Source organism: Odocoileus virginianus, chromosome 9, assembly GCF_023699985.2.
Source record: "Odocoileus virginianus isolate 20LAN1187 ecotype Illinois chromosome 9, Ovbor_1.2, whole genome shotgun sequence".
NCBI lineage: Eukaryota > Metazoa > Chordata > Mammalia > Artiodactyla > Cervidae > Odocoileus > Odocoileus virginianus.
Genome location: NC_069682.1, coordinates 76,683,734 through 76,709,362, shown reverse-complemented (window position 1 = coordinate 76,709,362; position 25,629 = coordinate 76,683,734). Strand labels below are relative to the sequence as shown.

The 25,629-nt window shown below is 45.5% G+C and overlaps 1 protein-coding gene across 2 annotated transcripts in view; it reads right to left on the bottom strand.

Annotated features, from left to right (window-relative positions):
* The window catches only part of DOK5 (docking protein 5), a 149,048-nt gene that overhangs the window by 68,689 nt on the left and 54,730 nt on the right, over positions 1 to 25,629 (bottom strand). For both annotated transcript variants that reach the window (XM_070472787.1, XM_020914337.2), the window contains exon 2: positions 13,794 to 13,901. In XM_070472787.1, coding sequence (XP_070328888.1) covers positions 13,794 to 13,901 — 108 coding nt within the window. The remainder of the gene's footprint in view (positions 1 to 13,793; positions 13,902 to 25,629) is intronic.

Sequence of the window (25,629 nt, the reverse complement as noted above, 5' to 3'; positions counted from 1 at the left end):
CAGAGACTTGGGTTCGATCCCTGTGTTGGGAAATTCCCTGGAGGAGGAAACGGCAACTTGCTCCACTGTTCTTGCCTAAGGAACCCCACAGACAGAGGGGCCTGGCGGGCTACAGTCCACGGGCCCGCAGAGAGCAGGACACGCCTCACACACACGCACAACCTCGGTGTTTACTTTGGATCTGTCAGTACCTGAGCTGGTGTGCACGCCTGGGTAGCTTACTCAAGAAGGGAACCAAGCCACTTGTGGCTTGACACCATCCTCAGTCTCGCTGCAGGCATCTCAGCAGGGCAGGCGGCTGGCTGTGACCACAGCGGCAGGTTCTAACTGTGGGCGCTGAGGATCTGAAGAAGACCATGCGCTGGTGAATACGGCGGCCCGTTTAGGTTACACTTCTAGGCCTGTTGAGAAGGGATCCTTTGTGTCTTAGCCTTTCGGGGGCACATGCAGACCATCTGATGAGGGTCCTTCAATCCCCCATGCCTCGCAATGAAGCATCCTTCCTTCAGCAGAGACTCCAGGCAGAAGCTGAAGGCAGTCCAGCTTGCCTTTCCTGCACGAACGCAGAAAATGACCGAGGCTGCCTCGGGGGCGGTGTGCTTTCCGGCTCTAGCGTGTGATTACTTTGGACAGCGCTGCCTGAAAATCAGTCTGAACAAATTTTGATTCACTTTACTCAAGATACAATCCAACCACACGTACCCCTCCCACACACTCTGTGCTGCTCTAAGAGAAATGGATTTCTTCCCAGTAGCTGGAAGAAATGAAAAGCTGCACAGTGAAGTCTCCACCCAGCTCCTGCTTACCTAGTGGACAGTTCCTCAGAACATTCAGAATATTCCTCCAAAAACTGCTCTGCACACACCGCCTGCTGTGATGCTGCGTGTGCGTGCTAAGTCACTCGAGTCGTGTCCGCCTCTGTGACCCCACAGACCCACTAGGCGCCTCTGTCCATGGGATTCTCCAGGCAAGAATACTGGGGTGGGTTGCCGTGCCGTCCTCCAGGGGATCTTCCCCACCCAGGGATCGAACCCGCGTCTTTCACATCCCCTGCACTGGCAGGCGGGTTCTTCACCACTAGCACCTGGAAGCCCGCTGTGATGCTAGAGGGCCTTCTATGGAGGAGACACCACTCCACTGAAACACAGGCCGTGCACAATCTACTGCTTTCCTTTTCGGAGTCCAACCGAAGTCCCTCTCATTTTTGTGGTCTTTCCAGGCCCACCAAACAAGAGCACCTGGGTTTGCTCTTCCTGTGCTTGGAAACACTCCTCCTCTCGAGGAGGGAGTCTCAACCTGCCCCATCGTCGGTGACTCAAACACCATCTCATCCAGGCGACGCTATTTAGAGCTGCAACGGGGGACTTCCCTGGCGATCCCGTGGTTAAGACTGTGGGCCTCCAATGCAGGGGGCGCAGCCTGGATCTCCGGTCAGGAAACCAAGATTCCACATGTGGACAGGCCAGCAAAATAGAATAAAAACAAAACTGCGACACCCTCAGCCCACGTGCCCATCTCTGTGCCCGGCTTTCGTTCTTGCTCAGCACTGCTCGGTCACGCCAGCACCCTGTACATTTTCCTCGCAGGTTTTCTTTATGATAGAGCAGAAGCGGGTGGCACCTGCTCCGTTCTCTGCCCCGTCTCCAGCACCAGGCTCAGGGCCTCCCACGTGTAAGCCCTCAACAAGAGCCGGTAAATGAAAGCCCTGCATCCCCCCATCTTCATTATAAAGGAAAGGAGACGGAGACGCAGCCGGTTAACACGTCCGGGGTCGGATCATTCCTGACCCAGAGCAGAGGCAAGAGTTGATTCCAGGCAGGGAGACTCTTAAAAAAAAAAAAATATTCCTTTATTTCTGTTTATAAAAAATAAACAAAGGAGAACGGAGCAGAAGAGGGTGAGACGGTAAGATAGCATCACCGACTCAACGGACATGAATCTGAGCAAACTCCAGGAGACAGCGGACAGAGGAGCCTGGCATCCATGAGGTCGCAGGCACACACAGCTTAGTGGCTGAGCAAGAACAAAATTCACTTTTTTGGCTGCGCCGGGTCTCCAGCCGGGGCACGTGGGGCCTCGTCCCCCGGCCCGGGGCCAAACCCGGACCCCCGTCTTGGGAGCGCAGGCTCAGCCACTGGGCCGCCAGGGAAGGGAAGGGACGCCCCCCACGCAGGCAGACCCTTATTTATATGCCAGATTGGGGGTTCTAAGCACTTCCTATTGACTATGTTGTTGAATCGTTCACATTTCTGACTAACTGTGAAATTCCTGTTGCACACAGAACAGGAGCATCCGGGGCGAATGTGTTCACTCAGCTTGCAAACAGCAGGCTGGGACTCAAACGCGGGTCATCCGGTGCGACACGCCAGCAAGCCACCAGACGCCACCAGCGGCTCTCCAGGAAGGAACCGGCAATCCCTCCACTCGTGAGGGAGGCGCCGTCATCCCTGACGTGGGCTGAGAAGGGGGAGCGAGGCTTTAAGAAAGGAGAGATGAATTTCCAGACCACAACTTCCCCACACAACCTCGAAACTGCGGTTTGGCAGGATAGAAAGAGGGGGGAAAGTGGTGGGAAGGAGGGAGGCAGTGACAGGAAGACCAAGCGCGAAGCGAGAGCAGCCGGCTGGGGCTAAAGGGCTCGGTGAGCAGGCGGCAGGAGTCGCTGTGACTCACGGAGTCCGCAGAGGACAGACAAAGAGGCTAAAGCAGCTAACTGGAGGGGTCACATCTACAGGCTACAGGCCAGGGGCTCTCCACCCAGGGGAGAGCTGAAGACCTTGCACTCGCCTCCTCCTTTCCAAGGAAAAGATTCCACAAGGTCCAGGGCCATTTTTGGTGGCCAAAACTGGGAGGTGCTCTTGGCATCTAGCGGGTCGAAGTCAGAGATGCTGCTAAACATCCTGCAATGAACAGGCCGGCTCCACAGCAAAAGTGTGTACAGCGCAGAGCGTGGAAAAAACCCTGTCAGAGTGAAAGTGGAAAGTGGACAGGGTTGATGCACCACGCAACTAAAACAGTGTGCTGTTCACCCAGAACTGATGAGGATGGCGTCCTCTGGAGCTGAGCAGCGCGCCGCTGGCTCGGCCGTGCACGTGGCCTCAGCTGCGGGGACGGATGGGAGCGTGATCGGGGGTGGAAACAAGGTCCAGGGAGGTCAGGAGACAAGCAGGCGGTAAGCAGTTATGACTTAGCTTAGCTTAGGGTGGGAGGGATGGAAAAACAGGGAGAGCGAAAGAGCTACGTAATTCCTCTGCAGCTCTTGTTCTCTAAGTCTCCGAGCATCAAAACCCCAGCACTGTGACTCCCTCAAAGGAAAGAGCAATATTCAGCACACTCCTAAATCTCTGCTAAATCTTTCAGTATGCCATCCAATTAGGAATTTAAAAAAAAAAACTGGCAAATTAATTTGGCTGTTTAAAGCCATATTCCAGATGTCTTATTCGTCATAAATGATAGTATTCATTGAAATAAATGTTTAACAGCCAGCAATTAACAAAGTGGCCATACTTTAAAAGTTTAACTTGCTACTGATAAAGGTTTGCATTAACAACTGGAAAACAATTACAAATTACACAATTCAATTTTCCAAATGGATTATTTTGAGAAACTGCTGAAATTTCTTCTGGTGTTTCAAGGGAAGATTAATACAACTGGATTTTTTTAAAGTACACTCCCTTGAGGAGCTGGTATATTCCTGTCAGAAACGCAATTAGTCAACGTTGTGTGGGAATATTAAATATGTTGCTGGTATGCTGCAAAGTCAAAAGCCATTTAGGAAAACAAGGATTTGATTTCCAATTTTTCCCCTTCTTTTGCTGATGGTAATTTACAGATGATGATTTATTTATGTTCACAGAGTGAAATGGAGACTGCTACCTAAAAGGCAATTTTTCTGCCTTGCTTTTGTAAGCTGTATCCTAATTATTTTTTCCCCTGTGGCACTGAATGAATTCAGTGAGCAATTCACTTTGTATATGCAAATTGCAAAGCTCTGTAGAAGCTTCAAATTATTTCATTCTAAAAAAATAAATAAATAAAGCCATTATCCTCCGGAAAATGAAGAGGCATAAATCCCTTTAACTTCTGTAGGTTCCCTTTGAAAATAAGTCATGTAAAAGCAATACATTTCTGGATCTATAATGTCTTCCCAAGTACAGGATTAATAAAACAATCTATTATATGATTATTATTGTTATTACATTATTATCAGTTGAACTTTTCAGAGCACTCTAAAAAGCTCTAATAAATATTGCCATTAAAATTTTCCTAAGAACTTCTTATCATGCATTCCAAACATTTTAAGTGTTTTGTATCGTCTTTCCTAAAAAAAAAAGTACCAATGGTTTTAATGCAGTGCCAGTGTGCTAGGACAGATAAATAAGGAGACCCATTCCCAGTTCTAATCAAAAGCTGTCAGCATAAAACATTTCTATCCACAAAGCTCCCCTCAGGACCTGGAACACGGCAGTTTAAGCAAACATTTTACAAAAGATTCCTTGAGAAAGAACCAGCCTAGACAGTTAAATCCCAGCCCCAAGAGAGGGTTTCATTCTTTCCAAATATATACACATGGCCTTGGTCACTTAAAATAAATTGGACTACAGCCTGTCCGAGGCGTAAAGTTGGACTGTCTGCCCTGAAGAGTGGAGCCTTATTTGTACACGTGAAATAACTGAAATAATCTGTTCATCTCGTCTTTTTTAAAAATAAAAAGCCACATACACACCAAAGGGTACTCACACTGAAAAGTCTGCATCTGAAATTTACAGAGGGAATGGAGTCTGGGGTGAAGGACACTTTCCTAAGCTGGTCCTGGGTGTGGGATTTTGGATAATCTATCTGGAGACAATTTGGCAGTAGTTACAAAAATGTTAAAGGTACAGGATATCAGCTGACCACCCCACGTCTAAGAGTTTTGCTCTCAAGAAGATTTGCATGAGCATACAAAGATACTTGCACAAGTTTTTCAATATAGTAGAATTTAAATTTATAAAATATTAGAATTTTTTTGCCCATCAATTTGGATATTTTTTGCCCATTAATTTGGGTATTTTCAACAGGTTGTGGTGTATCAATATTAAAGGGTACTCTGGATCTGTTAAATTAATGAGGTGTAGCCACTAATTATTGACTTAGAATGACAGTCAAAGCATGAGAGAAAGGGCATAACTAAGGAGATCATTTATTCTACCTCATAAATCCAAATATTCTGAATGTGAAAGAACTCACTGCTAAAAGTTATGTAAGAACTACAGGCCCATTAAAATGTCCTGGGGGAAATCTGTTAATTATGGTCTCCTTAAACACAATATGCATAGTATGCAATGAATTACTGCGTTTTTGCTTTAAAAATGTGATCTATATATGTGTGAGAATTTGTTTCTATTTGTATACAGAGAAAAAAGAGTCTGAAAAGTACACATTAATCCATTAGTATTTTTTCTGAAGGACAGGGACTAGGGTCCAGAATAGTATTTTTTTTTTTTCATTTTACTCCATGCACTTCAGAATTGTTTACATTTGTTACAAGAAACATGTACGATACATATAATTTTTAAAAATAATGTGATACGAAAAAGAAAAAAAAATCTGCAAAAAGTTGTAAAATGAGGTAAACAGATCATCACCCTTTGGTCAACAATACCTGTACTTTCTCCCACACCCAAAACCATTTGACTCATTTTTTATTGACTTAAGAAAACCCAGCCTTCTCTGTCTGACACCACCAACAGAGAGCTTCTGTGTGTACCTGGATTCTAGTCAAGTGTTTCCACATAAACACAAATGTGAAATCACATAGATAAGTCCTCCGGATGCAAGTTTTTAAGAAATTCATGTAAGGAATGCATATGAATGGGGGGGGGAGGAAAGGCATTTACATTCAATGAACTTTGTAGCTAAGTCTGTTTTTGTCTTGTTCCTTTTCCTTGCGTGCATATGTACATTGCTTAAGAACATGACTAAGTCAAGCAAACTAACAGATCAGTGCCAGACTACACAGATGACATTCTGATAAGGCCTCAAAACTTAAGGCTTTTTTCCAAAATGCAAGGACCACTAATCAATTCAAATGAATACTTGTGGGGTAAGGAAAAAAAAATTAAACCAGATGACTGTTTCACTGATTATAGGCCAAAGATGACAAGTTTACACAAGAATTTAAGGCAAAAGGGCTTTGAATTTAATCAAAATTAAATGAAATAATCACATATAAACTTAAGTAAACATGTATAGAATACAGAGGTTGAATACTACCAAATGATGATGAAAGAAATTTTTAGAATTAAAATAAATGGAGTGACCATGTTTATGAATTGAAAGATCTGATATAGAAAAGATGTCAAGTTCTCCCACAATTTGATTTATAGACTTAATATAATTATTCAGAATTCTAACATGGGTTTTCTATAAGCACAGACAAATCTAAAATTTTATGGAAAAGCACTAGCATAACTAAAACAACCTTTAAAAAAAGAATAACTGCAAGCATTCATTTCTACCCAATATTAAGTATTAGTGTATATTTACAGTAATCAAGAGAACATGATACAGAAAACCCAGAAATAGACCTATGCTAATATGCCCAAATAGCTCTTGGTAAATGTACAAAGGCAATTCGATGGGAAAAGAATAGTTTGTTTTTTTTTTTTAAACAACAAAGAGTATTGGAATAATTGGACAACCATAGGTAAAAAGGAATAAAACTCAACCTACATCTCACATCCTGTACAAAAATTAAACTCAAAAACTTAAATTTATAACCTAAAATTATAAAATTTTAGAAAAGAAATATTCAGGATCCAAGGCTAGGCAAAGAATTCTTAGACTTGACACAAAAAGCACAATTCATATAAGTAAAAATTCAAACAGTGGACCTGAGAGAATTAAAACTTTTGTTCTGCAAAAGATCCTGTTAAGAGGATGAAAAGTTAAGCTATGGAAAAGGAGAAAATATTTGCAACCACATATCTAACAAAGGACTGGAATCTATACTATAGAAAAAAATACCCAAAACTCACTTGTAAAAAAAGTTACTAAAAATTGGTAAAAATACATGAAGAGATATTTCATAGAAAAAGATACACAGACAGCAGTTCAAGTGCAAGAAAATACATTCAATATCATTAGACATGAGGGAATGCAAATTAAAACTACCATGAGATGTGACTATAGAATGACTAAAGTAAATACAGTGACACCACCAAAGGCTGATGAAGATGCAGGAACACTGGATCGGTCATTCATTGCTGGTGGGAATGTAAAATCACAGCTGCTCTGTAAGAGAGGTTCGAAACTTCTTGTAAAACTAAACATCCAGCCACCATATGATCCAGCAGTTGTACTCTTGGGAGTTTACCCCAGAAAAATAAATTTACCCATAATAATAAAACACTAGAAACAGCCAAGATGCTCTTCAGTGGGGGCTGTAATCAGCTGCAGTCATCCACACCGTGGAACACTGGTTAGGATAAACAGGAAGGGAAGGTGAAGACCACACACAGCAACCTGGAGGAATCTCACTCGGATTACGTTGTTCACAGGAGCACTATTTACAATGGCCAAGACATGGAAGCAACCCAAGCGCCCTTCTTAACTGGCTGAAGAAGGTGTGCTCTATGCACAATGGAATATTACTCAGCCATAAGAAAGAGTGAAAGATCGTCATTTGCAGAAATGTGGATGAACCCGAGAGCTCAGTTGGCCAAGAATCCACCTGCAATGCAGGAGACCCCAGTTCGATTCCTGGGTCGGGAAGATCCCCTGGAAAAGGGATAGGCTACCCACTCCAGTATTCCTGAGCTTCCCTTGTGGCTCAGCTGGTAAGGAATCCACCTGCTAGGTGGGAGACCTGGGTTCCATCCCTGAGATGGGAAGATTCCCTGGAGAAGGGAAAGGCCACCCATGCCAGTATTCTGGCCTGGAGAATTCCATGCGGTGTACAGTCCATGGGGTTGCAAAGAGTCAGACACGACTGAGCGACTTCACTCACTAGAGAATATCACGCTTAATGAATTGTCAGAGAAAGACAAATACTGTATGATATCACTTATATGTGGAATCTAAAAAATAATACAAATGAATGTTTATGCAAAATAGAAACAGACTCACAGATATAGAAAACAAACTTGTGGTTACCGAAGGGGAGAAGCCAGTAAGGAGGGGCAAATCAGGGGTCTGGGATTCACAGACACAGACCGTCCACACTGCGCATAAAACAGAGAAGCAAGAAGAGTGCAGCAATAACCTGTAACAGAGGAGAGTCTGCAGAAATGCTGAAGCACTTTGTGGACTCCACATATAAGCAATATCATCTGATATTTGTCTGTCTCTGTCTGACTTCCTTCACTTAGTAAGACAATCTCCAGGTCCACCCATGTCTCTGCGAGTGGCGTTATTTCATTCTCTTTCATGGCTGAGTGATATTTCATTGCGTATACACACCACATCTTCATTATCCACGCATCTGTCAATGGACATTTGGGTTGCTTCCACGTCCTGCTATTGTATTAATAAATGGTGCTGCAATGATCACTGGGTACATGTATGTTTTCAAAGTATAGTTTTCTCTGGATATAAGCCCAGGAGGGAGATTGCTGGATCATATGATAGCTCTCTTTTTAGTTTTCTAACAAACAGCCATGCTGTTCTCCGTAGTGGCTGTACCAGTGTACATTCCCACCAACGGAGTAGGAAGGTCCCCTCTTCTCCAGACCTCTCCAGCATTTATTGTTTGATGATTTTTTGATGATGGCCATTCTGACTTGTGTGAGGTGCTAACTCATTGCTGATTTTATTTGCATTTCTCTGATAATTAGTGACATTGAGCATCTTTTCATACACTTTTTGGTCCTCTGTATGTCTCCTTTGGAGGAATGTCTATTTAGATCTTCTGCCCGTTTTTTGATTGGGTTGTCTTTATTTTTTGATAGTGAGCTGCATGAGCTGTTTGTGTATTTAAATATTGGAGATTAATCCCTCGTCGGTCGCTTTGTTTGCAAATATTTTTCCCCATTCTGGGGGCTGTGTTTTCATTTTGTTTATGGTTGTCTTTGCTGTGCAAAAGCTTTTATGTTTAATTAGGTCCCATTTGTTGACTTTTGTCTTTATTTTCATTATTCTAGGAGGTGGATCAAAAAAGACCTTGCTGAGGTTTGTTTTGCCCGATGTCCGAATCTCCGAGCGGGAAGAGAGAAGGCTTCCAAGACAATGCAGCTCGCAAAAAGGGAAGTTTATTACTGACTCGAGTCAGGGCTCCTGCCGCATCCAAGGCAGTGGTGCGGGGTCAGAGAGCCCCGAGCCCGAGCTGTTACATAAATTTATAGGGTGAACATAAGCAGTTGGTAGCTGGCTTAAGCGGATTGGTTACATGTTTGCAAAGCAATTTTATTGGTACAAACTTTCACGGGCTTTTGTTCAAACTTAGGCATCCGCGGGCTTTCCGCTTTTCCTCGATATGTCCCCTTTGTTCCCTTTTGGGCACCTGTGGATTGGCTGGCTCCAGGCGGCCTGATGGGGGTGGGGAATCTTACCATTTCAGGGGAAACCGAAACTTAGGTCTGGGCCGCCTGGCACAGTGTTAGCCCTGGCAGCCTCACAGGGTTTATGTTAGAGGGTGTTCCGCCTTTGTTTCCCTCTAAGAGTTTTATAAAAACAGGAACAGAGTGACAGACGTAGAAAATAAACTTTTGGTTACCGGGGGGGTGTAAATCGAGAGGCTGGAAGTGACCGCACGCGTGCCACACACACACGTGAAACAGAGGCCAGCAGGAGCCCGCCGCCCAGCGCCGGGAGACCCCCTCAACACTCCAGTGGCCTACCGGGGAGCAAATCTAACGCAGGGTGGAGACGTGCGTAGTGTAAGAGAGTCACTCTGCTGACGGACAGAGGAGCCTGGCAGGCTGTGCAGTCCACGGGGTGACGAGAGTGGGACATGACTTGGTGACCATCACATCTGCGACTAACACACACTGTAAATCAACAGACTCCAGTACTGTGGTGCTGCTGTTGTTGTTCGCTTGCTAGGTCGCGTCCCACTCTTTGCAGCCCCCAAGCGCCGGTCCATAATTAATAAGTTAATAATTACTCTGTAACTAATTAATAAAAATAATTGAAAAACACTGAATCAATATGCTATGTGCCTGAAACCAGCATAATATTGCATATTTCCTACACTTCAATAAATAAATAAAATGAAGTTAATAAACAAAAGAAAAAAGAGAAAAGAGAAAGCAAGCTTCCCAAACCCAGGGCCAGCATACTTCCCACCACACTACTTGCCTTGGTCTCTAAAACAACAGTTGACCATCATTCTACTTAGATTTCCTCCCAATTGTTATTCACACCAAAAAAGTAAAAGCATGCACAGAAACTCTCAACCCCTTCTGCTTCGTGTGGGCCATTTGGGTTTGCTGAGTGAGAACAATAAACCAGAATTTAACAGGAAGGTCAGGAACAAAATTTAAAGTCACTGGAGTCCTACATTTAAACTTAGTGATGCATGTCAATTATTTCTCAATAAAACTAGAAAGAAAGAAAAAGTAAAGTCACTGGAGTCTTAATATTGTTACAGTTACAGTTAATCAAATTCACAGCCATTTCTGACAGCTCTGGGGCCTGAGGGGCACTTCATGAAAGAGCTTAAGGCATGAAGATAATGGCTGTGTGGGCATTAGTCATGTATCTATTTTCCAGTTTTTGTATGAGAGCACCTTTACTTACCTTGTCAGTGAGCAAAGCACCATGTTTTAAAATTCTACGGTCAATTTCCTTTTTAAAAAACTGAAAAGAATCACACATGTAAAACTGGTGTGTTCCCCCCACCCCATAATACTATCTTTAAAAGTGGAACAAAGAAGCACTTCATTTCCACGCATGCCACAGATTTCCTACAGGAGAGATGGGTGTCTATGCCACACCATCTCTGAGCTGATCAAACAGCATAATGTGCAGTGCTTCATTTCTTGTGGAAATTGCTTTTTACTTGTATTCAAATAAACTCTGAAATCTAGTCACGGTAAGCTACTTATCACCCTAGTATTTTTATTATCAAGATTCATAAATTACACAGCATTTAGATAAAAAATGCATATCTCAGAGTTACTCCAGCTTTTTATATGCCCCCGAGAGATTAATATTAAATGTATCAGATCTGAAAGAGTTAGGAGGGTGAATCAGCTACAGGAACTCATCAAGGGCTTGGAGGCTTAATGGAGATAATTCTTCCGTTCTGATGCTTTGAACTTTGGTTAATGATTATTACAGATGAAAGAGACTGTGGCTTACCACATTCCCCAGAGATGCACATATTAAATTCCACAGCCAGCAGGCAGGAGTCTGGGAAATAGGGCAAGTTAGTCCTCAAACTCCCTTGGTGTTTCCCGTGCAAGGGCATCTTCCCAGTCCACTCTGGTTCTACATTTGAGTCTGTTCTCATAAACCTTCCCAGTCCTGGCTTTCTCTTCTCCCAGCACCATGCACTGCATCTCCTCCAGTAAGAATTCCTTTTCCTAGTTTCAGATGCCTCAAGACTTTCTGATGAGCTAAATAAAAGAGTGACACACAGACATCCACATCCATTCCCTGTCCTCTGCTGATAATACTCATATCTTCTCAACCGAGAGTTTTAAGAGCAGCTTCCCTGGTTGTCGAGTGGCTAAGACTCTGCACTCCCAACGCAGGGGCCAGGGTTCAATCCCTGCTCAGGACTAGAGCCCACAGGCCACAATAAAGATCCCGCACGCTACAACCAAGACCTGATAAAATAAAAACAAAACAAATGAAAGTAAAGATCTCTGATATTTAAAAAAAAGTTTAAAAAGTGTCTGCTACGTTAGGCCCTGATAAGGAGTAGAAGCAGGTGTACCTCCGACTCTAAAATCTCTGCCCTCGGGAACCTTGCTTTTGGTAGCATTGTAGTGAAGACAATAAGAAATAACTGAGCAGTATGTCTGCAGTATGATAAGCGCTAAAAACAAAGGGAGAGGGAGCGGGAGGGTGTCCAAGGACTTCATTTCCAATAACGAGGGCAGGCAAGGGCCTTGCTTAGTGGAGAAACTTGAACACTGACATGAACAAAGTAAGGACGTGATTATGTGGATATTTGCAAGGAGAGCCTTCCAAGCAGAGGGAAGAGGAAACTCAAAAGAAGGGATGTGCTTGGCTATCTTCTGAGAGTGCAGAGCCCAGGGTCCCTGTCGCAGGGCCAAGTGCGCACGTGAAGTTAAACAGGAGGCAGGAAGTCACACGTGTGATGGGTGGACCATTATACCAACCTGACTGAGGGTCCTGAGCCAGAGAATCATGATGCGATGTGAGCATCTCAAACAGACTCCGAGGGCTGGGGCTTAGGCAGCGTGGTGGCTTGGACCACTGTGGTCTGTTGGTTGATCACTCACTCATGTCTGACCTTTTGGGACCCCATGGACTCTGTAGCCCACCAGGCTCCTCTGTCCATGGGGATTTCCAGGCAAGAGTACTGGAACCGGATGCCATTTCCTCCTCCAGGGGATCCTCTCACCCGAGGGATCAAACTGCACCTCCTGCACTGCAGGCGGATTCTCCACTGAGCCACCAGGAAGCCCCAGCCCGCAGCGGCAGACGGTCGTTTACGAAGCGGAAACAGAAGCAGACCAGAGCACAAGCGTGTGGATGCCCAGCGGGGAGGGAGCGGGGTGAACTGGGACGCTGCGGTGGACACATAGACTACTGATAATGCGAACACAGTGATACCAAGCAGAACCGAGTGGGCCGCACGAGAGACTCTGCTCCGCGCTCTGCTGACCTAAACGGGAAGGAAACCCAGGAGCAGGGGACGTGTGGACACGCACAGCGGACTCAGCTTGTACCACAGAAACCAGCACACCATAAACGGAAGCGGAGTCGGCAGTCGTGTCCGACTGTCTTCTGCCCCATGGACTGCAGCCCACCAGGTTTCTCCATCCATGGGCTTCTCCCGGCAAGAATACCGGAGTGCGTTGCCTTTCCCTTCTCCAGGAGATCTTCCCAACCCAGGGATCGAACCTGGGTCTCCTGCATTGCGGGCAGCTTTACCCTCTGAGGCACCAGGGAAGATTGGATACTCCAATAAAAATGTCTTAAAAGATACTCCATCCATGGCTAATTCATTTCAATGTATAACAAAAACTACTGTAATGATGTAAAGTAATTAGCCTCCAACTAATAAAAATTTAAAAAAAAAAAAAAAGATACTCCAATAAAATTTTTTTAAAAAACTGGAGTTACAATAGGTGAAAACTGGAAAAAACCTAAGTGTCTGTCAACAATAAAATGGGAGGCTTCCCTGGTGGTGCAGTGTTTAAGGATCCACTGTGCAATGCAACAGCTGTGACCCCTGGTAGGGGAAGCTCCCGCGTGGACGAGGCCACACCGACCCGAGACAGCGCTCCAGGGCCTGCAAGCCGCAAACACCGAGCCCCAGAGGCCACGCTCCACGAGAGGAGGAGCCGCAGAATAACAGGCCACACACAGCGGCGGAGAGGAGCCCCGCTCGCCGCTAGGGAAAGCCCGCAGGCAGCCAGGGACCCGCCACAGCCAAGACACAAAACTAAGGAACAAATCTTAAAAAGCAGTAGAATGAATAAGCTACAAAGGAAACAAATAACGACAACCAAAAAACCAAACAACCAGCTAGCAGATATACTTCAGAGATGTTAGGTCCTTGGAAAAAGTAATTTCTGTAACGTGGTTAAAAAGGCAAGACAAGTTTTCAGACTCAAAGAACATGAGTTCCCTAGTTATGAACAGACTTCTGGAAAGCTACAATTGAGTCTTACCTTATGGTAACACCTAAAATAGGCGGCACGTTCATCGGAAAATTTCTCCAGTCTTTTTGGACCTTTGCTGGACGCTTTCTTGAATACTAACCAACATCGTTGATAAATCTGGAAGGGAATAAAAAGACAGCACTCAGCATCACAGCTGACTCAGATACTACTGGCATTTACATTGAAATGTTTTCTTTTTGATGTTTCCACCTGTAAAATATTCATAAACCATAAAACTGATGTTGCTTTGGGAAAACAAAGTTTTAAAACCCCAAACTGTTTCCACAATGGGTGTATTATGCCATTCAGAAAATCACTGGAATCAAAAGAAAATAAGTATTTAGAGGCACATATCTTCATTCTTTGACAGCATTTCAGAAAAAGTCCCAGAGATAAAAACCCCAAGTCAGCACAAACAAGAGAAGCTTCTATGGCACACGCCCGAATTTCAAATGCCCTTATTTATGGAGATCACAGCCTGATAAACACCAAAGACGTGAAGACCTAGGAAGGGACAGTCCCTGTGTGTTATGTGACATTCCTCAAGCCCGATGGTCTGGAGCTGGGCCAGACAGTGGACTGACTAGCTCATAAATGACGGTGAACACCGTCCTTCAGACGGTGAACATTCTCCTTCAGAAAATTCAACCCAGAGACTCAAAGATGATTGCCAGGATGGGGTACAGTCCAAGTTAACACTGTAAAATGTTAAAGGTCATAAAAACATGGAGACAAAAGTGAAAAGTAATTCAGTGGACACAGGATGGCCATTTAAACAAACGGTGCTCAAAAAACTGAATGGGTGTGCTGAGTCGCTCAGTCCTGTCTGACTCTTTGTGACCCCAGGAACTGCAGTCAGCCAGGCTCCTCTGTCCAGGGGATTCTCCAGGGAAGAACACTGAGTGGGTTGCCATGCCCTCCTCCAGGGGATCTTCCCCACCCGGGGATGGAACCCAGGTCTCCTGCGTTGCAGGCAGATTCTTTACCACTGAGCCACCAGGGAAGCCAAAAAAACTGAATGTCCATTGGGAATTCAAAAAAAAACCTTGACCCGAAACACTCATACAAAATCAACCTAAAATGGGCTGAAATCTTTGTAAAATCTTTTATAAATCTTTATATTTGGGGAGGAAAAAGGAAATGTTTGGGAACACGGTCGGAACAAAGAGTTCTTAGATCTCACATTGCTGTTCTTTACTCCCTAAGTTGCGTCTGACTCTTTTGTTACCCCATGGGTTGTAGCCTGCCAGGCTCCTCTATCCATGAAATTTTCCAGGCAAGAATACTGGAGTGGATTGCCATTCCCTCCTCTAAGGAATCTTCCTGACCCAGGAATGGAACCCGGGTCTCCTGCATTGCAAGTGGGTTCTTTACTACTGAGCCACCAGGGAAGCCTTAGACCTCATTCCAAAATCTTAATCCATGAAAGAAAATGTTGCCACATGTACCTCATCAGAATTTAAAACTTTGGCTATGTGAAAAATTCTGCTGAGAGAATGAAAAGACAAGCTGGGGTGGGGGGGGGGGGGTGATGTGCAAACCAGGTACCTGACACAGGATCAGTATCTAGAAAACAGAGTCCTCAAACTTCAACACTAAAGAGCCACACAATCCATTCACAAAATGGACAACAGACATTTGACCAAAGAGAACACACAGGTGATCAAGAGGCACATGAGAAAATGCTCACCATCACTAAAGCCTCAGGGAAATGTAAATTAAACCACAGAGAAACATTGTGGACCACAATCACAAACATTAAATCCACACAGTGAAACACACACCTATCAGGTTGGCTCAGATGATAATAGTACCACCACATGTTGACAAGGATGCCAATAAACGGGGTCGCTTCCGCACTGCTGCTGGGAAAGTAAAATGTACGACTCTGAAACAGTTTGGCAATCCCTTAAAGAACTAAGCAAGCAGCATAGGACTTAGAGTTCTACTCTTTGGAACCTAGGCCAGAGAAATGCAAACTCCCCACACACAAAAAACATGAACAAGAATGTTCACAGCAGCTGGATTTGTACAGTGCAAAACGGTACACAGCCACTTCTTCTCCACCAGGTAAGCGGGCAGACAATCTGGGGAACAGTGACACTGTACAACACCACTCGGCTATAAACACAGTCTGAATGAGTCTTCAGAGAATAATGCTGCGTGTGGGGGGGAGCGGAGGGGCGCCAAACCCAAAGGTTACATACTGTACGGCCGCATTAAGAGCATTCTTGAAATGACAGAAGTATAGAAATGGAATCAGATCAGTGGTCATCAGGGGTGAGGGCTGTGGGACAGGGAGCAGAGGGAGGAGGGGGTGTCTATACGGGTGACGGGTGGGTCCCGGCAGCGCCAAAACTGCCCTGTGTCCTGACTCTATCAATACCATTGTCTCGGTTACGATGCATTGTTGGGGATGCAGTGGTTAAGACTGAGGGCCCAGTGGTTAAGACTCTGCCTCGAAATGCAGGGAACTCGGATTCGATCCGTGGCCGGGGAGCTAAGATCACACAGGTCTGGGGGCGAGGACACCCACCCATACTGCACCTACTGAACCCAGCACCAAACTGGAGAGTCCATTCACATGCTGCAACTAAGATCCGACTCGGCCAAGTGAATAAATTAAATACATAAACCTAAAAAATACTGCGTTGTTGTCTCAAAGATATTACCACCAGGGAAACTGGTTAAAGAGTACAGGATCTTTGCGTAACACTTCTTACAATCAAAAGTGAATCTACAATTATCTTAAAACAAAACTTACAAATTTTTAACAGAAAAGTGCAGAGATATTTAACCAAGATCTCAAAAATTACAGCTTAATCTAAAAACAGTTACCTATTTCTTTTGCTATCAAGCTGAAGTCTAATTAACCACTAGACGAAGTAACTTTAGAAAATCAAATGGCGAGAGTCATTGTTAAGAGTTCAAACACAGAATCCTTTTCAGGATGGAGAATCAGCCATGGAAATTAACATGTCGAGGGCTACGGCTGGCAAATAGAAGACTCACCAATGTCACACCGGTGTCTGAATAACAGATGAGATCACTGGCTTCCTTAAAACCTAACCACCAGAAAGAGGACTATAATTACAGTGGGAATGACTGTCACTCTGATTGTTAAAATAAAAGATGTGGAAAATAGGTTTCTCAGCTCCTTTCTTCTGGATACGGCAATGAAAATGTGTTAGAGACAGCATGCTAAGGCATGCAAGAAATATGCATACTATGGGGGAAAAAATTTTCATCAAAGAGGATATTTTATATTTCCAAATTATGCTGTAACTTTTAGGCCCAATCTTGAATGCCAGCATATCTACTTTAAAACAAAGTTATTCATTTTCTTCAGGATCAAACCACATTTGTCTGGCTTCTGTCTGCAGTCTGTCACACACAAGCTAAAGATTCCTCAGTTTAAGCAGGCCTGATGACTTCCATCTTCAATTCATCCACATTACTCTTACAGGATTTTTGTTTTTCTTTTGTTCCATTAAGTAGTAAGAGCAAAAGTGCAGTGTTATAATCAAATAACTGCCAAAGTACTATTGTATAAATTCAAATTTATACAAAATAAATAATTTGTAAAAGTAAATTTATACAAATTATTGTATTGTATGCTTCTGCTGCTGTGCTATACTCAGCGTGTCCGACTCTGCGGCCCCGCGGACTGCAGCCCCCCCAGGCTCCTCTGTCCATGGGATCCCCAGGCAAGAAGACTGGAGTGGGCTGCCATTTCCTGCTCCAGGGATCCCGACCCAGGCAGGGAACCCAAGTCTTCTGCGCTGCAGGCAGACTCTTTACCACTGAGTCACCTGGGTCTCCAGGCTGTATTATATAAATATTGTTTATAACTGCTGGCTGGAAAGTCACCCTGGAACAGATTAAAACATGCTGGCTCATCAGGAGGTAAGGAAAACTCCAACACTTAGCTTATGAAAAGGAGTTGAGTGATTTTCAAGCAGTGGTCCAGCCTCACTCAAGATAATTGTTAATTATGCAGATTCCTAGAGATTAGCCAAGGTCAACTGCATCAGAGTGGGGCCAGACAAATTGGCTGTTTACCACATTCCCCAGGAATTTTGCTTGCTAATTTGAAAACTAAGGCATGAATATTCATAAAGACTTCCAGACAACCTAGTGCTCCCCAGAGGGACTGCCAAGGAAGACTCCTCCGGTAACTGCTCCGCCCACAGTGAGGGCCTCTGAGTGTGTGATGTCCGGTGAGGACAGGGGCCTTGGGCACCGAGCGGCGGGAGATGCTGTCCTGAGATTCAGTGACGGTGAAAGTGAGGTCGGCTGAACCACAGAAAACCGGTTTCACCTGCCCTACACTCTTGGTCTCAAGAACAGAGGAATTACAAACTTGTTCTCCATATTTCAGAACTGGTCAGAGGAGGCGACACAGGAGGACTCCCTGAAGGTGGGAATACGCAGAGACGAGCTGGAGTGACTGACATGCGTCAAAGGACGACAGCTTGAGAATAATCTCCTTTGCTTACTAGCAGAGGGCAGCGTTTTCTTCTTAAATTAATTCATCCAATGAGGTTCTTCATATTTTGTATAACACATCTATGGACCGTCTATAGTATTTTTTAGTTAACATTTTTCTTTCACTGATTTCTTTAACTGAAGCTTTTGTTCTCCCAACTGTGACAGCAAAGTGTAGTTTCATGGGACAAGAAGCGGAGGTAATCCTAATGCTAACGATGCATGCCTGCATGCTAAGCCACATCAGTTGGGTTCCTGTGGACCCCATGGACTGTAAGCCACCACACTCCTCTGTCCACAGGATTCTCCAGGCAAGAATACTGGATGGGTTGCCATGCTCTCCTCCAGGGGATCTTCCCAACCCGGGGATCAAACCCGAGTCTCTTATGTCTCCTTCACTGGCAGGTGGGTTCTTTACCACTACTACCATTCTTAAGATAATCTGATGACAGAATAACTTTATGTTGAAATATCTCACCTGCTATATATTAGGGTTCTGCGTTCTCAGCACAACCGGCATTTTAGACACATTATTTTTTAGGTGGGGGGGTTGCGCTGTGCTGTGCATCGTGGGGTGTTTTGGAGTCTGTTTGGGCTTCAACTGAATGCCGGAATCACGCTTCTCCTACTTCGCCGGACGCTGCCGAGTGTCCCCTGCGGGGAGGGGGAGGGGTGTAACGTCAGAAACACTATTATAGGTGAATTCACACTGATCTGAGATTGCAGAGTTGAAGAATATCTTCACAGTCCTGGACTTGGACAAGCCAATCCACACAAGCCACTGTCAAAGCAACAACAGACATCACATCACACAGTTCCGAGCGCCCACCAAGGGCGAGGCCACCCGCTCCAGCACTCTTGCCGGGGAAAAGTCCCCGTGGACAGACAGCCTGGCGGTCTACAGTCCACCAAGGGCGACGCCACCCGCTCCAGCATTCTTGCCGGGGAAAATCCCCGTGGACAGAGAGCCTGGCGGTCTACCGTCCATGCGGCCGCACAGAGTCGGACACGACTTAGTGACTCGACAACAGCAACAATTCTACAGAGGGAAGGTGTATTTGGTGGGGAGGCGGGGGGGGGTGGGGGGGTGGGGGGGAGGTGGGGGAAGGTAAGTTAGGACTGTTTTCTCTTCCGCCAGAATCTAATTTCTGTAATTCCAACAATTTTCCCTCTTCTCCAGGCAACTCCAGGAGTTGGTGATGGACAGGGAGGCCTGGCGTGCTGCAGTCCACGGGGCCGCAAAGAGTCGGACACGACTGAGCGACTGAAATGAGCTGAACTGAACCAGGCATTCTCTCCAACTCAGCCATATCATATATCCTCAGTCATATACTGCTAAATTAGCCTCATTTCTCACATTCTAGTCCTATTTTTATTTATTCTCCAAAACAAGTCAAATATTCTTCTTATCTGGGGAGTTAATATCAACACCAAGTATTAGCTGAAACCTTTGTGCATACAGAATGCTAATTCCTTTTTGTGCGTTATCTCAACTAACCTACCAATGGCCCTATAAAACACAGGCTATTATTATTCCCATTTTACAGCGAGGAAATAGACCTTAGTGAGTTTCCTCACTGTGTATTAATTACTCAAGGGCATGAAACTAGAGAAATAAGCCAGTATTCCAACCTTGGTTTGCCTGACTCTGGAGAAAAAGCTGTTAACCATTCCTCCAGGATTTTCCCAGAAAAGTTGGTCTCCTAGAGACGCTCAAACTTCTGCTGAGGGTCGAGCTGTCTGTAAGAAGTTGATTTTCATGCTTATCATAATCTATAAAGAGACATTTAGTTGTAACCATATGCTCTTTCATCTGGACGACAACTTTACTGTCTAGCTATTTCAGTGTGACATTTGCATTTGTGATTTTAAGTTCCCTGGCACCCAGCATTGGCCGAGAGTGAACATTTTTAATGGAGTATTTCTGCAATTGAGGTCTGAAGACCCTATTCCGGGACCGCAAGCCTAGCAGTTTGTAAGATGTGTTTTCTTTTAAAAGAATGCCACCCTCTCTTTAAGTGACAAAGTATTCAGGATCCCTGACCGCAGCTCAGAAACTCAACTGTGCCAAATATTTCTGACTATATGCTAAGTGTCTCATGTAAGTTCTGGGTTTTCCGTGGCCTTCCTTCCCTGTCTAACCTGGAGTTGCTTGCTCTTCACCGGTTACAGCAGCAGGAACCACCGTCCCGGCTCCCCGGCTCCCTGTGGATGCGCGCAGTCAGCACCCAGCCCCCACGTGGCCCCCGGCGCCCGGCCACAGAGACCCACTGCCCGCCCAGCCCTCAGCTCCTCTGCGACGGACCAACATGAGTCCGAAGGCAAGCCAACAGCCGCAGGAACGGCCCTGGGTGATGCAGCCTGATGGTCTGCCACGGCCTCCAAACAATCCTTCCACAAAGTGAGAATGCTGCCCGAGAGGATCTCTGAGACCGAGACGGTTACAACTGTCCAGCCTAATGGAGGACTCTGTCACTGTGGGATCTCAGAAGGTGACAGAAAGTGAGAGCGAGAAGTGTTAGTCATTCAGTTGTGTCCCGCTCTTTGCAACCCCATAGACTGTAGCCCGCTAGGCTTCTCTGTCCATGGAATTCTCCAGGGGATCTTCCCAACCCAGGGATTGAACCCAGTTCTCCTGCATTGCAGGCCGATGCCTGGACCCAGGTCTCCTGCACTGAAGGCAGACTCTTTACCGCCGGAACCACAAGGTGACGGAAGAAGAATAGAATTCTGTGATTTCACTGAATTGTAACTGGTAGGTGCTACCACCTCCACTCACCAAGATAACGAGCTGGTTCAGAATTACATATTTTACGAGGAGAAAAAGTCATTTTAATGAGCAAACAACACGACTGCAGGCCTGTCATTTATATGCACCTTTCATTTGTCAGGAAAGAACGTTAATTTGGAGAAGCTTGCACAGTGAGTACTGAGGTACATATTAAAACTCAGTACAAAGAAAAATTCCAGCAAAATGAGATAATTAATCATAAAATAAAATTAGTATAAAGAGGATTAAAAATATTTCAAAAGCATCCACAGGCAATAAATTAGCTGTGCAAGCCCTCTGTTGATGTCAAAGTAAATTAACACAACCTTTCCAGGGGAGAAATTATGCCTACCCTTTGACCTGAAAATACTATTTCTAGGAACTTTCCCCCTAAGGAAATAATTAAGGAAATATACAAACATATGGGAATAGGGCTCTTTGGCATAAAAACTGAGAGCACTGTAAGTCTTCCAGGGGACTGGCTTCATTAATTATGGCATGTCTATAAACTGGAAATTGCCATCATTAAAAATGATGTTGTAAAATAATATTTATACCATAGAATGTGCTATTAAGTTATTAAGTAAGAAAATAGGTTGTCCCTGCTTTTTAATCTGTTTCTACTCTAATACATACACTCTGTCTTCCCCCCCCCCCCACACATACACACACCAAGGGGGAGAATATCTGTTTCAATGGAAAACTATGCATTCTCTAGGCACACACATCTGGTATCATCTGCTTCTGATTCTGAGGGAAACAGTCTACAACCCTAAACTGTAGATCACTGGTAAAAATGTAAAATAATTCTAGTCCATAAAGATGCAAAATCTATCCCCTTTAGTAGAGGCTTCACTGATTTCCCGCCCCCCTCTCCCCTCGCCCCCTTCATGGAGCTAGCTCAGCCTCCTCTGGAGCACACATTTCACTACGCTGCTTATATAAATGTGTGAGCTCTCTGGCTTCCCCTTAGAACTAGTTACAATATTCTGCGCTGTTCTTTCACTTAATTAATGAGTCAATTAGAATCTTCAGCACGTGCTCTTTCTACATCTGTACGAGTGTCATGATATGAACAGTTAACTGCTTTGAAAGCTAGTTTTTAACACAATCCATCCATCGGTCACTGAGTCCTGTGTATTTCACCTTCTGGCTGAACCTGGAGCATCTTCCCCTCCTCCCAAGCCCCCCGCTCCCCGCCGCAGGGACCACCACCCTCATCTCAGCACCACGTCCTGAGCTTCAGCGTCCCGGGCTTTCATTCTTGCCACTTCTCATGTTCTGCAGCGCGTCTGGAGTGATCCTTAAAACCCTCATGTGACCACAGCAACCCACAGCTTAACATGTTTCTGAGGCTGCCTGTTGCGTTTGGGGTACAAACCCAAGTCTTAACGAGAGACTCTAGAACCTGCAAAAGCTGGCCCCACCCTACCTTTTTTGCCTTATTTTGTTGATTTCTTCATTTACATGGTCTCTACTTAGAACTATACACATATATTTTTAGTGGTGATCAAACAAGCAATACGAGATTATTTGGAAAAATTCTCATGGAATCAACATTGTGGCCACACATGGGACCCTTCCCTCGTCAGACAAAGCTGAACAATGCAGAGTGGAGAGCCAAAGGGGAAAGTGGCGGCCCTGTTCCTCCTCTCCCCACTTCTTTCTGTCCCCGACAGATCTACAAAGTAGGAGGAAGAGAAGTGATGGACGGGAGCCCTGCCTGAAGCAGCCACACACAGCTGCACGTCCTCATTCAGCTTCTATTTTTAAGCAGCCTTAAAGAAAAAAGCCAAACAACTCTAAAGAAATGCTAGAGAGTCTTGACTACTGGGCGGGCATTCTGTTCAAACAAAAAACTGGAGAGCTGATATCACTCGAGAATTCAGCAGCCCCCAGCTTTTTGGCACCAGGAACCCATTTTGTGGGCCAGGGTGGAGGGGGGGTGGTTTGGGATGATTCAAGAACACTACATTTATTGGGCACTTTATTTCTAATCTAATGCGACGGCTGATCTGAAGGTACTGGTTCACAGCCGGGAGGTTGGTAACTCCTGCATTAATTCATCAACAAACCCTTATTGAGCAGCTACTGTGCGCCAGACACTGTTCGGGTACTAAGGACAGGGCTGCAAACAGAGGGGAGAAAGCTGCTGCCTTCACTGGGCCTCCAGACGTGGCATGATGACCAGAGACACATACGTGCATCTGTGAGCGTGTGTCTTGTCAGTACACAGGCCATAACAGGTTACGTGGGCTTCCCTGGTGGCTCAGTGGGAAAGGATCTGCCTGCCGATGCAGGAGACGCGCCTGCAGACAGAAACATGCCCTGGCAGGATGAGCCATCGGAATTCCAGAGAAGCCAGGGCTGGTAGAAGGAGGTGAGGCCTTATGGGCCTAACTGCAAAGCCTCTGACTTGTCCTCTGCGTGCGATGGCAAGTGAGATGAAGGCTTCTGAATGAAAGTCGCACAGTCCAGTTTATGTTTAGTATGTGGCAGGGACTTGAAGGCAGAATTGAGGAAACTAGCTAGGAGGTTGCTGCTGCAATAAATCTCATGGTGCCCTGAGCCGGGATCGAAGTGGGGAAGCAGATGAGAAGGGGTCCAAGTCAGGATCCATTCTGAGAACAGAACCAAGATTCATAGATGAGGCTAGAGGTAAGGAGGCAAGTAAGAAGAGCCAGGGATGATTTCAAGATTTTTAGCTCAAGCAAGTGGAAGAATGGAGTTTCCATCAGCGAAGCAAGCAAGCCGGGGAGGGGACCAGGGTCTGCAGGGAGAACGCAGAATCTAATGGCGGACACAAGGAGTCTGTCATGCCTGTCAAACACCTAAGTTTTACATATAAACACTCTATTATTAAACATGAGGACTAGTCAGCTATGCATATATTGTATACATAAGCCTAAGATACAAGATCTTATTGCACTTTTAAATAACTGATAGCACCATCTTCCCTACAGGCTTATTGGCAGAGTGGAATGAGTTAGTGCATTTAAAGGGCTTCCGTTGCCTGGGAGACACTTCATAGAGGTCAGCAGCTCATTCCACCCAGCCAAGAAGTGATACCATCCAGCCAAGAAGTGATACCACCCAGCCAAGAAGTGATACCATCCAGCCACGAAGTGATCTGCCTGCAAACAAGGGCAACACGCATTCTGGTTCCTTCACTTACTCACTGTGAAGTGTGTGAAAGTCGCTCAGTCATGTCTGACTCTTTGCAACCCCATGGACTGTAGCCCACCAGGCTCCTCTGTCCATGGGATTCTCCAGGCAAGAATACTGGAGTGGGTAGCCATTCCCTTCTCCAGGGGATCTTCAAAACCAGGGATTGAACCTGGGTCTCCTGCACTATAGGCAGATTCTTTACTGTCTGAGCCACCAAGGGGAGCCCATTTATTCATTAACTTCACAAATATTTCATGAGCATCTACTGTGCTCCAGGCCCCATTCCAAGACTGAAGAAATGACACAGTCACTTTCTTGTGTGTGGTATGAGGATAAACAACAATAACAATACCCACCACATATAATTAATATGAGGATTGAATCAGCTAACATTTATAAAAATCTCTGTGAACATCATGTAAGTTTTGGTTTTCGCTTCCTCCCGTGTTGAGACAGGTAACTCAGTTTCCCTGGCCCGAGCACAAGGCCCAGCATGTGGTCATTACAGCCACAGACTGCATCTGCAGGACCGTGGCTTGGTAGGATGTTCCTAACAAGTATTTGGTGAAGTTAAAAAAAGAAATGATGTCGTCGTGGCTTCCAAAAGTCTGTGAGTGAGCACCAAACCAAAATCCCTGACACCGAGTTCCCGTTTCTCAGCGTGGCTCTCCACAGGCTGACCTGCCCGTTGCTCAGACCGTCCTGCCCACCACTGGAGCCCCAGCCTCCAAGCTCCACGCTTCTCTAAGGAGGAGGAGAGAACGTGCTGGAACTCTCCTCCCCTCGCTGCTCAGGGGGCTGCCTCCTTCTCTTCCTCCAGGTCTCACATGAGATTCCTGTCGCTTCTCGACTGTCGTATAACCAATCACCCCGGAGCTGAGAGGCGCAAGAGAACAAGCGTGTTTCACTCCTGGTGAACCTGAGGGTGGATGAGGCTGCTCCGCTGGTCGGACCTGGCTCCTTTAAGCAGGGCTCCTGCTCAGGTGCGCGGTCAAGGCAGGGCGGTCTGGAGCTCGCCTGGGGTGTCTGAGCTCTGCACCTGCATGGTTTCAGATTCCCCGGGTTAGCTGGGGCATGATTCCATGGAGCAGGCAGGAGAATCGCTGATGCTGAGGGGCCTTCATTACCTGGGGTTCAGCAGTTGAGAATCCTCCTTGCAATGCAGGGGACGTGGGCTCAATGTCTGGTCGGGGAACTAAGATCCCACTTGCCGCAGAGCAGCTAAGCCCGGGCACAGCAGCTAGGGGCCTCCCGGCTGCAGCTAGAGGGTCCGCGTGCCTCAAGGATCGATGCTCCATGATGTATGGAAATCCAGTGTCCCGCAACTAAGACCCAATGCAGTCAGATAACAACAACATTAATAAATATTTCTTAAAAGGAAAGAAATGGCGAAGCTCTTTTGTAACAGAGTATTTGGGT